At 34.2% G+C, this 16027-nt stretch overlaps 1 protein-coding gene across 2 annotated transcripts in view; it reads left to right on the forward strand.

The window, feature by feature from the left end:
* Positions 1 to 13454, forward strand: part of UCHL5 (ubiquitin C-terminal hydrolase L5) — a 20499-nt gene extending 7045 nt beyond the window's left edge. The window contains exons 4-11 of one of the 2 annotated variants that reach the window (XM_075038906.1): positions 4989 to 5114; positions 5201 to 5262; positions 5341 to 5471; positions 7060 to 7123; positions 8223 to 8325; positions 8787 to 8900; positions 10864 to 10962; positions 12835 to 13454. In XM_075038906.1, the coding sequence (XP_074895007.1) occupies positions 4989 to 5114; positions 5201 to 5262; positions 5341 to 5471; positions 7060 to 7123; positions 8223 to 8325; positions 8787 to 8900; positions 10864 to 10962; positions 12835 to 12879 (744 nt within the window). In that variant the 3' untranslated portion in view covers positions 12880 to 13454. The remainder of the gene's footprint in view (positions 1 to 4988; positions 5115 to 5200; positions 5263 to 5340; positions 5472 to 7059; positions 7124 to 8222; positions 8326 to 8786; positions 8901 to 10863; positions 10963 to 12834) is intronic. The other variant, XM_075038907.1, reaches the window with a different exon arrangement.
* Positions 13455 to 16027: the final 2573 nt, after the last annotated feature.

Below are 16027 nucleotides of genomic sequence, written 5' to 3' on the forward strand. Positions count from 1 at the left end.
ATAAGAATGGTTTAATAGAAGAGAAAAGAAGGAAATGATAATGATAACACTAATAAAATGACAACAACAATAATGAAAGGATTTGAATGTACAAATTATGCACAGTGCAATTGCTCACCACCCACCAACCGACACCCAGCTAGTCCCCCGAGCGGCAATTCCCTGCGCCCACTTCCCAGTTCTTACACTAGATGGGACGTCCCGTGGTATGGAATACCCCGTTGGCCAGTTTGGGTCAGGTGCCCTGGCTGTGTCCTGTGCCAACTTCTTGTGCCCCTCCAGCTTTCTTACTGGCTGGGCATGAGAAGATGAAAAATCCTTGACTTTAGTCTAGACACTACTTGGCAACAACTGAAAACATCAGTGTTATCAACATTCTTTGCATACTGAACTTAAAACATAGCACAGTACCAGCTACTAGGAAGACAATTAACTCTATCCCAGCTGAAACCAGGACATATGGGAAATAAATTATGCTGTTACAGCATGGCTCTATTTCTGTTCAATTTTAATTAAATGTTCCATCTTAAAAATTGTTTCATTTGGGGGGAGGGAACTTTAGTTAGATATAAAAGGCTACAGCTCTCAAACTGTCCAGCAAAACATCTTTAAAATTGCAAGGAAACACAATTTTGATAAAAAGTTTGTGATGCTCACATTTTCTTCATACCCACTTTCATAGTGATGTTGTAGTTGAATTCCAGATGACAACAAGATCTTGTTCAAAGTTAAATCACAAGTATGTTGGGGGGTTGAATTTTAAAGTCTAATATGCATGCATATTAAAGGATTTTTTTTTTTTTTTTTTTAATGGTCACTTCTATGTGCACTCATGTTAAATTTGGCCTCCCTGTTATGCCTAGGTATGATTTAGTCCTCTATTTGAGGCCACAGAACTCTGGATGATCTTACATACCCTATGAGCTAGGATACCTAGGCACAATGAGGTGAGTTAAGGATACAATTTCAGCCTTAACTCTGAATTTCCTGATTTCTGTGTTGCTTAAGTAGGCCCTTGCTGTTATTTTTACACACAGTGGCTACACAATTGTAACACTCAATGTATTCAGCTATCTTCAGTACTGTTTTGAATAGCTGTATTCTGTGCTGATCACTGCAGAAATGGAAGTGTCTCTTGACAAAAAAGAATGCCATTGTTGCAGACTTACATATTAAAATTTTTTAGTTTAATAACTTCTTCAGGTTTTATTACTGAAGTGTTGGTATCATACCTTTGTTTTATGCCATTTTATGCTTCATTGTGATGATAGAACATTACAATTGTGATAATAAAACATTAACTTCATTAATTGGGAATAAAATCTGTATACTTTCAGGAGGAGGATCTTCTAAATGATACTGTTAATAACAAAACATTGATGTTTAGTTATCTTTGTGCCACTAATGGAAGCACATTATATGGTTGGTTTTTTTTTCAACATTTCCAGTACTTCAGTTGATTTCAAACTCAAAATTTTTGATATTTTCAGGTTTGGTAACATTAAGATAGACCAGATATCCTTGTTAAAGCTAAACTTGGGATAACGACTTACAAGAAGTAAAGTGAACTTGAAACACATGTAGTCGAAGTCAGAAAGAGATTTTCAGTAATTGAATATAACTATAGGAAGATTATATCTTTAATCCAAAAGAATAAAAATAAATGAATAAAATTAGATAGAGTTTTTAAACAAGAATAAGTTTTGGAACTTTGTCCTAATGCTGAATTTTTCATGTTGAGCTTTGTGAAGCCAACTGATTTGTAACATTGGGATGCTTAGTGAGTGAACCCCAGAGATTTGCTGATTATACTACCAGTTGCAGCACAGGGTTGTCCACAGCTTTTTGAAAAACAAAATACATAATCCATCCGATTCAAGAGTCAAGAGCTTGAAGTGCTTTAGCCTTAAGTTGATCCAGAAACTTGGATTGGATCCTTAGGGAAAGGTGCATGCTTATGAAGTTATGCACCTTAATTTAGGAGTGTACCAGAGTAGCCTATTCAAGTGGTTCCTTTGTTTGTTTTAAGCTAAGCTTCACTTGGTGATATGGCAATCTTCTCAGTTTTTTTGAAATCATCTCACTAATGTGCATATATGTCTGTACATATATTATTTTCTTTCAAATATTAAATACACCTTGTAGCATTGCTAGCAAAATCTTTCAAATATGGCTATCTGCTTTAAGCTGGAGTCTTGAATATTGATCAATCAAATATCTCACCAGGACTTCCTGGGCAGCAATATACAGGCAAATGTTGGTATTTCTGGACAAATATAGAAAATCCTCTTAAGTTTCCTCAAGTCAAAATAAAAATCTTTCTGGGATAACCTGCATATATTGTCATGGTATCTAAATGCAGGAAATGTTTTCTGCCAATGCTGACACCTTAAGTAAGAGATATATTGGAAATTAGGGTAGATGGGTATCCCGACCAATTTCTTTCTCGAAGGACTTGACAGCTTGTGTGTGTATAGCAGTGCTGGAGTGGCTGTGTGACAAACCTTGCACTCGTCTACATTTGGTACTGCAATCACCACCTCCTTACTCTCTGCTCTTCACCCTGCCCATGAACTACCACTAGCTAGGTACCTCCTTTTTCCATCTTGGTAGTTCTGTCATGTCGTTTAGGTCCAGGAACGCATTCTTTTTATGCGTATCAGCTGCACTTGCTTTTACTCCTCTGCTACAGGACTATTCTTGCTGCCTTTTCCTTACCTCCTGCCTCTCACTTGCTGAAGAGTATTTGTAGTTCTATAATGTATTTCCATTTCAACAGCGGGGGGCCACTGGTCCAAGATCTGCATTTGTTGCATATTGTTCTCTAGCAGTAAGGCAAGATTGTTTAGTTTGGTCCTTATATACTTAAACAGACTCCTCTTCTACTGTAGTTGGAAAACAAAAATATATTTATGCTGGAAGACAAATATTTGATGAGACCACAAATTCCCTGCCAAGTTTAATTTTTCCTCCTGTTTTTGCTGTTGTTTAAAGCTCCTGTATCCAGCTGGTTCAACACAGTTTCTGTGTTGATCTTACCTCTAGGCACAAAATCTCTTAATTTCCCTTCCCTTTTTTTGAAGCTATTATTGGGTTAGTGGTCTGCCAGAACTGATTATTCCATCTTGATTTTTCAGTAAGAATAGTTAGCACTTAGTGCTCTCTCTCCCTATAATGTCCTGTATTGTCATTTAGCAAGCGAAGTTTGCTGTAGTGACCCTGCCTTCATTGTAATAGCACTGTTCTAATAGCTCTTCACCACAGGTGTCTCTACCATTTTTCTCCTTTCACTATCAGCTTAATTACAACGTTTGTAACCACTGCTTCAGGTTAGCCTACTCTGATCTGCTTAGGATCTTCCTACTGTCATCCTAGTGCTACTTTTACAACTGCCTCTGATACCATTCTCTAGTCATACCTCAGAGAATCTTGAGTTCTTGGTTCCCTTTCCTACGTTATAGTATTAATTCTCTCAAATTATGTCATTCTTGTAGTCTGTGGGATTTAATTTTTCTGCTGTTGTTCATTATTTCACTGCCTTTGATGGATTTTCCTTCTATGTCCTTTATTTTGTAATTATGTGAACTCTAGCCTTTAGCTTGAGTACCTGCAATTTGAGTTTCAGTTGCTGTAATCTGTTCTGCATGTGTAGTTGACTTAAACTGTAATCAAGGAAGTCAAATAGATTGTATTTTTCTTAAAATAAGAAGTGCTTTATTATTTATCATCTGCACTATACAGACATAATCTGAACTGAGAACACCCTGAAGTATAGAAAATTAATATATGCTGTGGCTTATAGTATTAATATAGCAGGTTTTCCTTTGTTAAGGACTAGCTTTCTAAAATAGGTTGGTTTTTTCTTTTTTTTTTTCTTTCTCCTTTCTTGTTGGAAGTGGTTTTGCATTCACAGCCCTGAAATAATTTTCATTTTTTTAAATACAGAATCAACATCCTCTCTCCCAGTCCTAAGGTTTAAGTAGCATTTTCAATTGCAAAATAGTCTCAGACTGAAGATACATTATTTTTTCTAGCCTATAGCTTACTAAGAAAAAACTGCTAATATGAAGTCTTTCTTGTATTATGGCCTTGCACCATTTGATTACTGTGCTTTTAATTAAATCTCAGATTATATATATAATAATACTTGTAGTCTCTCTCTTTAAATACTATAGTTTGGGTATTACAAAGCAACATTAAAGACATGGCTGTAATATGAAGAGGCTTGTTTATACTTTCTAAAAATTGAATATTTTACACTTAAGGAACAGTGTCACACAAACTAGTAACTTGAATGTTAGGTTGAAAAGGATAGGTATATTGTAAATTAAGAAAAGTGAAAAATCTGAAACTTTGCATGGCTTATTATTCAGCAAACCATCATTTAAAGAAATATTTACATCTTGGAACACGTCTGACTTTTATTAGTTTATTCCTAGGATATATAAAATGTTTTGTTCAACGCAACCTTTTTATAAAAATTCTAGGTTCCATAATGTGCTTTATTGCCCCAAATATTTTTCCAAGCTCCTACTCCTGGTAGGAATTCTGATTATTTGAAGGACATTCTCTTTGGGAGAGTTGACTTTTTTTTGTTTTTTTAAGACCTTATATAATAATATAATTTGGGCAGCTTACTTTGAATAGTACTTTATTTGGTTTTCCACTGAGATCAGAGGGTTCCTGTATTTCTTCTGTGTCCTTTATTAATCATCTCAGGAAGGTGGTGAGACAGTAGAATGACAGAGTTTCTAAGCAGAGGTGAGATTTTTATCAATTAATCGTGTATGACAGCCATCCAGTGTTCATTTTGTTAATCTGCTACAGCAAAGGTTTTCTGTGGCTACTCAGAACTAGATTTGCTGCCTGTTTTAGAGTGAAGCTCTAATGTAAATCAGCATGGAAAGTATGTGTAATGAAAAATGTTGCCCAGCTTAAATTAATTTTTTATCATAAGTACTGAACAAATTCTTAACACTTTTTTCTAGGTAATTAATAATGCTTGTGCTACTCAAGCCATAGTAAGTGTGCTATTAAATTGTGTACATCAAGATATCCATCTAGGAGAGACTTTGTCAGAATTTAAAGAATTTTCACAAAGTTTTGATGCTGCGGTAAGTGCCTACTATTTTCTGTATTTTAAGTATTATAGTGCTATATGTAGGTTGGCTTACAATTTAATTTTGTTGCTTACTTTCAGATGAAAGGTTTAGCACTAAGTAACTCAGAAGTGATTCGGCAAGTTCACAACAGTTTTGCCAGGTAACACATGTTTTAAATCTAGACAGAATTTCAGCAAATTCTTTTTCATCTCAGATTTTTTTAAAATTTTCTTTGCAGACAACAGATGTTTGAATTTGATGCAAAGTCTTCAGCAAAAGAAGAAGATGCGTTTCACTTTGTAAGCTATGTTCCTGTTAATGGACGGCTATATGAACTAGATGGGCTAAGGGAAGGACCAATTGATTTAGGTAACATTCTGTATTTTTTCTGAACATGGTTCATTTTAACAATAGCTTATTGCAACAAATTGGTTGTATGTTATAGGATCAAACCAAGTTAGTTATTAAAATAAAGCATATCTTTAAAGTTTTCTTAATGTGGTATTCAGGGTAGTACTCCTTTGTAGTCTTTTATATTGGGGGTTTTTTTGTCGGTCTCAAAAAGCAGTTTTCTTTCTGCTTCCTCCACGTTTCTGATTCTCTCCTTTCATTCAGCATTCAAATGAACTGGCCTTGCAAACCAGTGGGATTCTAATACCTTAATAGTTTTGCTGCAAGAGAGAAATTTATATAACCCACTTCCTGTGGATGTTTGTTCTCCTCACCTGAGGAAATACATTGTTGTTCTGTGCTGTCTCTAACAAAACCTGGTAAAACTATGTAATGTTTTTGGCTTTCCTTACTGATAGCGTGCAATTCCTTTTGCTGGTATTTTTCCCCACATCTACCTTTTTGTGGTATTGTCAACCAAGACAATTCCCATGTCATGTTTTCAAAGCTATTTTTTTTCAAGGTTGATTATAAACTATCCATTTATTTTATTGTTTGTTTCTTTTGCAGGAGCATCTATACAGCTGACTCTACACGCTTTTTATACATTATGTGGCTGGTGTTTACACACTGCCCTATTTCTTCTTAGATAGCAAATATTATCCCAATGGTTTAAAAAATAATAGCTAATTTAGTATAGTTTTATTCTCTGTAAGACTTGTTCCTGTTTTGTGTCTTTCTAATCTTTCTTAACCTGCAGGGTGTGTGTGCCATCTTGTGTCTTGAAAAGATTTACAGTGCCTATCATGTGTCTGCACTTTCTTTTGAATCTGATATAATCTCAGTATGTGTTTTCCCAATTTTCTTGATAGTTGTATTTATTTTTAGGCTGAGTAATGGCTTGCTACTGAATTTCATTTTTAGTATGGCTAGAGACACCACACAGTCTGCAGACCTAGCAGTAACATAAGTTTTATGGTCATAAGATGATGAGTCTCTTCATTTGCTTTAAGGTCTTGAAATTGTTAGAGAGTCATTATCAACTTACCAAATCACCTTTAGCTATTCTCTTTTTTTATCTTAAAATCAAGTTATCTATCATAAATAATTTTATATTTTTTTCTGTGTCTGACTTTTTAACATTGTATTGCATCTACATAGTATTAACTCTTTATTTTGTCTAAATGGAACAACTGTAACTATTCATACTGTTTTCTTTTGCTGTCTACTTTTATATTGTCATACCAACTAATTTCCTTTGTCATAAAAATCTTACGTAATTCCCCCTCATGGTGTTTGTTGTTACCAATAAACTTTAGATGCTTATGCCCTCAAAATTTAGTTTCGCTCCATTGCTTTGGCCAGTACATTATCTAAATATTGTTATTAAAAAATGTGTTTTCCACCTACTAAAAAAAAAAATCACCTGAGTAATTTGAGACTGCAGTTGGCAAGAAAAAAACTTGTTACATACTCTGAAGTTCCTGCATAAGCCTGAAGTATACAAATCTCGAACTCACAATAAATTTTGCAAAGATGATTAATTTTTTTCTTTGTGTTTTTTTAGGTGCATGCAATCAAGATGACTGGATAAGTGCTGTACGGCCCGTCATAGAGAAACGTATACAAAAGTAAATGGTCATGATGCTTTTAAAATATAGCACCTTTTATATGTTTAAAAAATCCTTATTCTTAATTTCCTTCAATTTAAAGGCTTTCAACTGAATTTCTAAGGAATGGCACTCATGCATCGTTTTTATGTGCATATCACTGTGTGACTTCAGAACCTATTGCCCAACATGATCCAAATGTGGTGATAGATAAGTCTCAAATACGCTGTGTTCCTGTATGATTAATTGAAGTAGGTATCTGTGTAGTGAAGAGAGATCCTACTAGTACTCTGAAAAAGGCAGAGCAAGATTATGAACTCTGCTAGACAGACATGGGTCTTTGTGAATGAAAACTAAGGGTGCCATTACCATGGATAAAGTTTGGGTATGCGCTTATAATTGAAAATACCAGATAATATCCATACAGCTGGTATTTACAGAGACAAGTTTTCCTTAGGTATGTGGCTTGTTTTAGAAATTTAAGCTAGAAAAACATACTATAGAAGTTTTCTTGCTTCTTAGCTCTAGCCCCAAACTTGTTAGAAATAAAGTTGATTTTATACCATTTTTAGAAAATAATTTCCAAAGTCTTTTACTTGAAGACTTTTTTTTGATAAGCAAAACATTACTACCAGATCTTATTTGGAGAATTTAGACTCTGAAAGGCCTGCTAGTCTAATTGTTGAATGTACTTTTCACGTTGTATGAAGAAGTCTGTGATGTTTTCTAGCAAGTAGCAGTAATGAGAAATTAAAAACTATTGTGTGCAGCAGTCTTGTGCAAGAGTAGTTGTCAACTATATCATGTTTTGTTTTCTTTTTTGGACAGTTTCAGTATTTATTTTTTGTGACCACAAACAGGAATAGTAATATGTTGGGAGAGGAGTTTATTAGGAGTTATACATTGGACAGTGCTCATTTGAGGTCTGATTTTATTTCGTTGCAAAATTGGATCGGTAGCACAACTTAATTTAATAGATCCATTTAGATATTTTTTTTTCCACAGATGCATTCCCGTATAATGAAATCGTGGAGGAGGTTTTTGAGTTGTCATGTTAATTTTGAAAGTGGATTTTATTGTTTGTTTGTTGGTTTTGGTTTTTGCTTTGTTCCTCATCTAGATACAGTGAAGGTGAGATAAGGTTTAACTTGATGGCTATTGTATCTGACAGAAAGATGATATATGAGCAGAGGATTGCAGAATTACAGCAGCAACTTGCAGAGGTAGGTCATGGTATTTAAGTTACTGGAGTAGTTCTTTGGTATCAGTTCTGTGTCTTTGCTTTATTGTTCCTTCTTTCCTTGCTCCAAGTGGAGTATCCCTAAAAAAAGCAGGGAAGGATTACTACGTATCTGTCCCGCGCAATGCAGTGCTGTGTGAATGCACTGATGCAGCTCTGCTTAGTTCTGAGTGAGTTAATTTGAGCACTTGGTACAGTATGACTGTGTCATTGAGGCTGTCTGTCTTGATTAATTTGCTGTGGTAGCGGAACTATTCTTTTCCTAGTACCTGAGCTAATCTGCTTATAACTAACTGTGGAAATTCCTTGAATGTTCCTATAACTGTAAGCAAAACTGAATCTTTCTGTGACAGAAATACTCATAAGACAAGACTTATTTTAACTGGAAAAAAAAAATTAAAATGCAGTAACATTGTCCATTTAACTTTTTCTGTTTTGTGGAAGGAGGAGCCTATGGATACAGATCAGAGTAGTAATATGTTAAGTTCTATACAATCAGAAGTTGCAAAATACCAGATGTTAATTGAAGAAGAGAACCAAAAATTAAAAAGATATAAGGTATGTAGCCTTTGCTTTTCTGATTAAACTATTTGAAAAATTGTAAGAAAATGTTAGCTTTTATATTTATGGGAAGCTGTTGCAATTTGAAGGAATTGGATGGATACTAGGAAGATAATGTTACATAAATTCATGTTGTATTCCTGAATTTACAGGTTACTAGTTTGCTTTCTTTTAGCATAAGACTTATGAGTCAGTTTGTAATGGTCTCTGTAGCTCCCTTTGTTTTGCCACTTCTTTGTATCTTTCTCACTTTAAAATATTTTTTAAACACAGCAAGTTCTAGAAATCCTACAAAGAAGTTGCTCTCTATGCCTCAGAAGGCTGATCAGCCTTTGCTTGCTGGAGTTGCTTGTTACACTACTGTATGTACCAGTGATCTCTTATTAAGTAGGATTTTTTGTTTGTTTTTACTAGAAGGACTTTGACGTGTTAGCGTTCATATAAGCTCTTCAGGGTCTCATTGTCAGTAATGAAGAATGTTGATGCATCAGTTGATAATGAAGGCTAATCGGGAGATTCTGTGAACTTCATGTATAGATTCATTCTGTGTTTGCCCATACATCTCGTCATCTGACATATAGGTACTTACATAGCTTTTAGTGAAGAAGCTCTCCTAGGGTACTTGAATTATTCTTTTGTTACAGTTTACCTGCTGTCTTTTCCTCTGTGGGAAGCAGTGAAGACACAACTGGCATGTTCTTTATTTTCCTAAATAAGTACTTCATGTGTGTGCACTGAAAGTGTATCATTCTTTGAAATGACATGGTATTAATGAAAATGAAATATGGGAAAGTTTCTCTGAGATCATCACTTGCAATTTTTGATAATTCCCAAATACTTCTAAAGGAATGTTTTGAGGGGGAAAAAAAGCAGGAATGTTTTGAGGGGAAAAAAAGCTGGGTAACCTATTTATTTATTTAGTGTTTTAATCCCTTAACCTATTTTTGGAGGGAGTATAGAAAGTGGCTAGATTAAAAATTAGTTTTAAAATAAAAGTTGTATATATCAAAGGATAAAGAAATGGAAGAAATGTTTTTACTAGGTTTTGTGTTCTCACTAAAAATGAAAGAAATGTTTTCATTAGTTTCTAGAAGGTACATACGAAGACTTCAATAATTCTAATGATAATTTCAAATATATTTCTACAGTACATGTGTTGCGAAGTGTTACTGTTATCTGTCTCTAAAGCAGTGTCACTACATGCTGTTCCACAACATCAGGATGCAATTCAAGAAACTATTAAAAAAAACAAACAAACAAACAAAAAACTGACAAACAACCAAAGCATGTGCTTTACCAAGCAGGAGAGTAAGCAAACAAATTAAATGGGGGAGGCAAAACCCCTTAAAGTTTCTAATTGTATGTGGAAATATTGTGGAAACTGCTTAAAAGTCCACATTTTGTTTTATGTTAGGGTATCTACTTGGGGTCTGTGGAGGTCATTCCTCTCAGTTGAAAAACCAAGCAATCTCCTACTTTTCTGAAGGACTGAACCATTTTAGAAGCTGCAAAGTGTTTACTATTACAAAAATAGTTACGCTTTTGCGTTACAGAATGTTTAAGTCTTCAGCCTAGGCTGAGGCCACAGCTACGCAGGGGACTGTGAAAAAACATAGGTCAAACTGCAGTTTAAGTTGAGGAAAAAAAAAGTGAATAGTTTAGATAATAGTACTTGCCAGTGTTAAAGCAGTGGCTAAACCATATAAACTACTTAATCATTGAGCATTTTTCAGCTAGTATGACAAAAGACCATAAGGAGAATTTGTGCCTTAAGCAGTAAATTCATCTGGCATATGCTTTCTCACCATGTGCTCAGAATTTTATTGCTTCGACTTTATTTTTAGCTGGCTGAAATTTAAAAATAACTCCAGCTCTTTGGGGAGATGGTGGACAACAGGGATGGGAAAAATCCCTGTTTAGCCATATAATAATTCTGTTAATGCTTTTAATTTATTTTTAGATCGAAAATATTAGAAGAAAACATAACTACCTGCCTTTCATTATGGAATTATTAAAGACTCTAGCAGAGCACCAACAGTTAATACCCTTAGTAGAAAAAGTGAGTATTTCTTAGCTGACTTTAAGAAACAGTGTATTAGTATAAGTCTTCATACCTTCTACTTAAAATTAAAAATGTAGTCAAATATCTTGGAAGCATAAATGGCATGGATTTATTTAAACTGCTACGTTCAGATATATTGCTAGTTTACCTGATAGTCCCTTGCAGTTCTCAACAGGCACAATTCCAATGGAGATTGGAGATTGTGGGACCAACCAACTTTGCATTATTATGCAAAGGCAAACTGTATCTTCCCTTTGATAAGCTAAACAAATTTTTCTAATGGTGATACAGGAAGAGGCAATTCAGTATCAGCTAAATGATCTCATTACAGGGCATAAGATACTACAATACAAGAGACATATGGTTTGGGCTTTTCTACACAGGAAATTGAAAGACCTATTAAAATTGTGATGTGTAGCTCCAGTTAGTATATATTAGAGTTCCTCATACTATCTTGATATCTCTTTTTGAAGTGAAGATTATTTAAATCTATACATATGCAGATGTGTATGTACAAGATTGATACTGTTTGCCAACCTGGACTTTTAAGTCAGTTTTGTTGATTTATCTAGCTGTCAACATTAGATGGCAGTCTTTGCACAGAGGTTCTGGTAATTTTAGATGGTTTGAAATTCATTCTCTTAATTTTCTGTGTTCTTACACTGATTTACTGGCTCATTGTTGTCTCCTTTTTAAGGTGTCCAGCTATTAATATTGATTTACTATTATGATTTTTATTAAGGCTAGATTATTAAAGTGTGTCTGTCACTTTGGCAAGGTTACTAAATTGCACAGTTAGTCGAGTACTTGAATTGTAATAAGATTGGTGCTGGCTTGCATATCTACTCATGTGCCATAGACAGTATCCCTAACTTTGAACTCACACTGAAAAAGGATCTCTATATTCTTATAATGAAAAAAGAGCTAAATATTATTTAATGAGTACATTCTTTAGCTGAATTTATTTAGGAAAGTATGTTTGCAGGCCAGTAGTTTATAAGACTAACTTTTGGATTTGGTTTTTAACCTTTTCCTTCTTCGGGTAACTTGAGGAGTTTTAATCCAGTTTCATGTTAATAGGTGTTCCTTATAACACCATCAAGCTTCTTTTACAAGTAAATTTCCAGTGGACCCAAGCAGCTGGTGATAATAGTTCTTAATTCTAAATCACTGAATTAGATCCAGTTCTGTTCAATAAGTGGTAACAAGCAGCAGTCTGATTCAGAATGAGTAAATGTTTTGACAGAAAGGTGGCTAGTATTGCATCTGAATTGTCCCCTCTTCTTGCCTAATCTTTTTTCACTAAATTCATAAGGAAGAAAATGCTAGTTCCTTGTCAGTTTGAACTATCTGTCAATTGATACAAGTTATATGAGAATCTGTTTGCAAATATCTTGCTAGGAACTCTTGTGGGGTTTGGTGGTGGGTTGTGGTTTTTTTTCACTCTGCTCTTTTGAAAGATCTAAAAAACTAAGATCTTGGTTGCTTCAGAGTTTAATTTGTGAAAATCAGTGTATCTGAGTGCAGTGTTTTCTTGTGACATAAAATGTTTTCATTAGGAAGAGTTATTTCTATGTTAAATTAAAAGAATATGGAGGTATGAAAAATGAAGGTTAGATTATGTTTTAAAAATAGTGGGGGTTTTGACCTGTCCTTTTCCCCTATGGAAGTTACCTAATCTTACAATTTCTTATATATATGAACCTAGTAAAATAGGAGGACACTTCTGAAGGGTCTGAATTTACATTTAAAATGCCTCTTTCCTCAGCATATTTTGTTGAATGTTTAGAAATGTAATGAGTAGTCATTCAGAGCTCCAAAAGATCTTTGTCTTATCAGAGCTTAACATCATCTCCCTCTATTTTCTAGGCAAAAGAAAAACAGAATGCCAAGAAAGTTCAGGAGGCCAAGTGAAGATGACTTTGCAAAATACATACAATTATGTGCTTCTGAAACTGTTTTCATGACAACAAATAAAACTTTTCATAAACTTTAAATTTTGTCCAGCACACGTTTGACAATTGTAACAGTTTGTCTTGTACTGTATGCACGTGTCTAATTTTCTTCCTTCCCCTGCATCTTGTGCATGTAGTACTGCTAAATAATGTTTAGGTTCTCTTGGTCAAATTCAGTATTTAACAGTCTATCTGATTTCTGAAAGCTTGGTAAGTTGACCTAAAAATGTGCAAGGAAAATGTACCCATTTTGTCCCACTTGAATGTAGGGTAGTGATACAAATGCCAGAGTTTAAGTATAAGCATGAGCTTTCTTTGCTCATACCTACTAACAATTATAATACTATCCAATTGTTCAGTGACATACCCTGCGTCTTTGTTTTTATGAAGTATGTGTCTGATTTTTTTACAAAATTGAAAAGTATGAATTTAGCTGTAGAAACATTTGCAAAGACCAATGTATAATCTCAAAAGATCCGCATTGCTTTAGTAGAAGAGATAATAAATATTCCCATTTTTATTTTGGCAAACTTTCTTCTGTGGTATTTTATTGTTGGATAAGATGATTAATATATGTATTAGAGGTCAATTGTTTGGGGAGTTAATATTCTTGCATATAAGGTACTACAGTTCTAGAGTATGTTAAGTTTAAGTCCTTAAAACAATGATTTTTAGTTGTCCTCGGGAAGTAATTTAGTATAAGAAAAAACATTTATGGAAGATTCTTATTGCTAACAACATTGTAATGGAAGATGCTGGAACTGTCTATGGACTAAAGGGAATGTCTGAGGAATGGAGCTCACGTGGTGTCCTACCTTCTTAGTGCTGCTCATATGTGAACTATGAATAGGCAAATTGTTCTGGTAAGGATAGCAACAGACCATTGTAACAATACATGGTATTTGAGTTACTGAAACACTGTTATTGTATAGTGTATATAAATTGGTTTAGAAAACTTCTTCCTAAAAGATTGAGACAAGAAATAGAAAGAAAAACAAGCAAAGGAACTTGGATTGTTTGGAAGACATTTAAAACCAGTAAAAGATGTTTGGCTTACTTTGCCTATCAGCATACTTCACTGAACTGTGAGGTCCTTTGGTCTTGTAGGCTTGATCTTGTAGGTTTGTATGATAAGAATATACTATATTTAGAGAATTTTTTGAAACCCCCAATATGAAACAAATTCTGTTATCTGTTGGTGCTTCATATATGTTGCATATATATGTTGACAGGACACATGAAAATGCAGTAGTCTGTTTTTTGTCTAAGAGGGTGAGAAGAAAGAAGTGAGACATGCCACTAGACTCATTAAGTGTTTCCTTCAGAGAAAAATGCCTGGGGGGTTTTTTCCCCCAATGTGTTACTCCAGATAAAATTTATTTTGGTCACAGAAAAGTCAGATAGAATGAACTTGCACCAGAAGAGTTTGTTACCCCTGAGCAGAGCAAAGTATTAGAGGAAAGATTGGATCCAGATGGTTGTGGTACTGGTGACAGTCGTCTGCTTTGTGAATGGAGACAGGGAGACTTTGAAAAATAAAAATTGGCAGGCATCTACAAGGCCAGTGTGTTTATCATCTTTGGAATAGGTGTTTATACTTGTTTACATCTGTTCATGAAAATGACCTGTTCCTGGCAGCTCTTCCATCTGAATTGCAACATCTAAAATTTCTACAGAAATAATTCTTTACTGGCTGTCTCATTTAGTAGTGCAAATGAGCTTATCTGGGTTTTCTTTAAAGTTCATGACATTGCTTTAATAAATGGGTGTTGCAGGAAAAATGGTCATGTTATCTCTACGTACACGTATCAGCTTAGATGTCAGATCAAATAGCAGATTTATTATCATGATGCTGTAGAGGTAGAAAATGGAGGATATGAGGTCTATAGGTACTTTTGTACAATTTATCTGAATGTAATTAATAAAAACACGGTCACTCCAGAAAGTGAATGTTTAGTAACTTTAATCTCTTAGAGATGAAAGGGAAATATGACTTAAGTTCACTGTTATGATAGAGAAATTTTTGTTTATCCTTCAAAAGACAGAGGAAAATTATTCCTCCCCCAGCACACACAAATACAAAGAGAGAACTGTTAAAAAAAAAAAAAAAAAAAAACAAACAAACAAAAAACAACAAAACCCACCCACTTGGACATGGGAAATGTATTCTGTTGTATTCACTTATTTGTACAGAATTCTCCTTTTTGAATGTCTTTTCTGGAGTGTTTTCTGGAATTGACTTTAATGTAGAAAATTTCAGCAAATCTTTACTGATATTTGACATTTGTCAGTTTCGCTGATAAATTCTTATTTTTAAGCTACATTTTAAGATAATGTTCATAAATCCTCTCTATGCTTCCTCAGAAAAAACCTGTTCTTTAGGAAGCTATCCTTCTTTCCTTCCCACAACTTATGCTACATGTATGTTACCTTACTACCTTGCAAGGTAATAGTGAAGGTCATTGATTAGTTAACAATGGATTTATCCTTGAGTTTCCAGGATGAAAGTGCTACAAGTCCTTATCTTTGCAAGACTTTTGGTCCTAGTGACTTAGTTAAATCTGCAGCGTTGGTATACTTAAGAGTTAATAAGCAACAGATAAAGTAGGAGGGTTTTAATTTATTTTAGTTGCAATAGTGGTGTATATTCCAAAGATCTGACCTTTGGGCAGTGAGGTTTATGAAAGCTACATAAATGGAGACTAAAAGTAGAAAAATACTAAGGAAAGAGTGACTAGATAGTGTGTATTTATTTCAACTGTATGGGACTAAGCTAAGTAATTTTTTTATCCCTAAGATTTGTAGAAGTATTTTTCTCTTAATATCTTCTGTTGGTTTTGGCAGTCTTGTCATAGCTCTACATAAAATGGGTGATTATCAGCAAGTGAAGAAGCTATTTGAAATGTTATTACCCTGTAAGAATTTTTGTACAACTGACAATGTGATGATAAATTCAAGTCAGTGTTTTACCTGCAACCAGTAATGAAATTTTTGAGCATAGTTGCATTTGTCATTGTTAAGCAAAGTTGTAAAAGTGTGTTACCTTGTATTTGTTACAGGCTAAGGAAAATATACACAAAAAATTGTTTTAGCTCACATTATTCATA

This window comes from Buteo buteo, chromosome 10, assembly GCF_964188355.1.
Source record: "Buteo buteo chromosome 10, bButBut1.hap1.1, whole genome shotgun sequence".
NCBI lineage: Eukaryota > Metazoa > Chordata > Aves > Accipitriformes > Accipitridae > Buteo > Buteo buteo.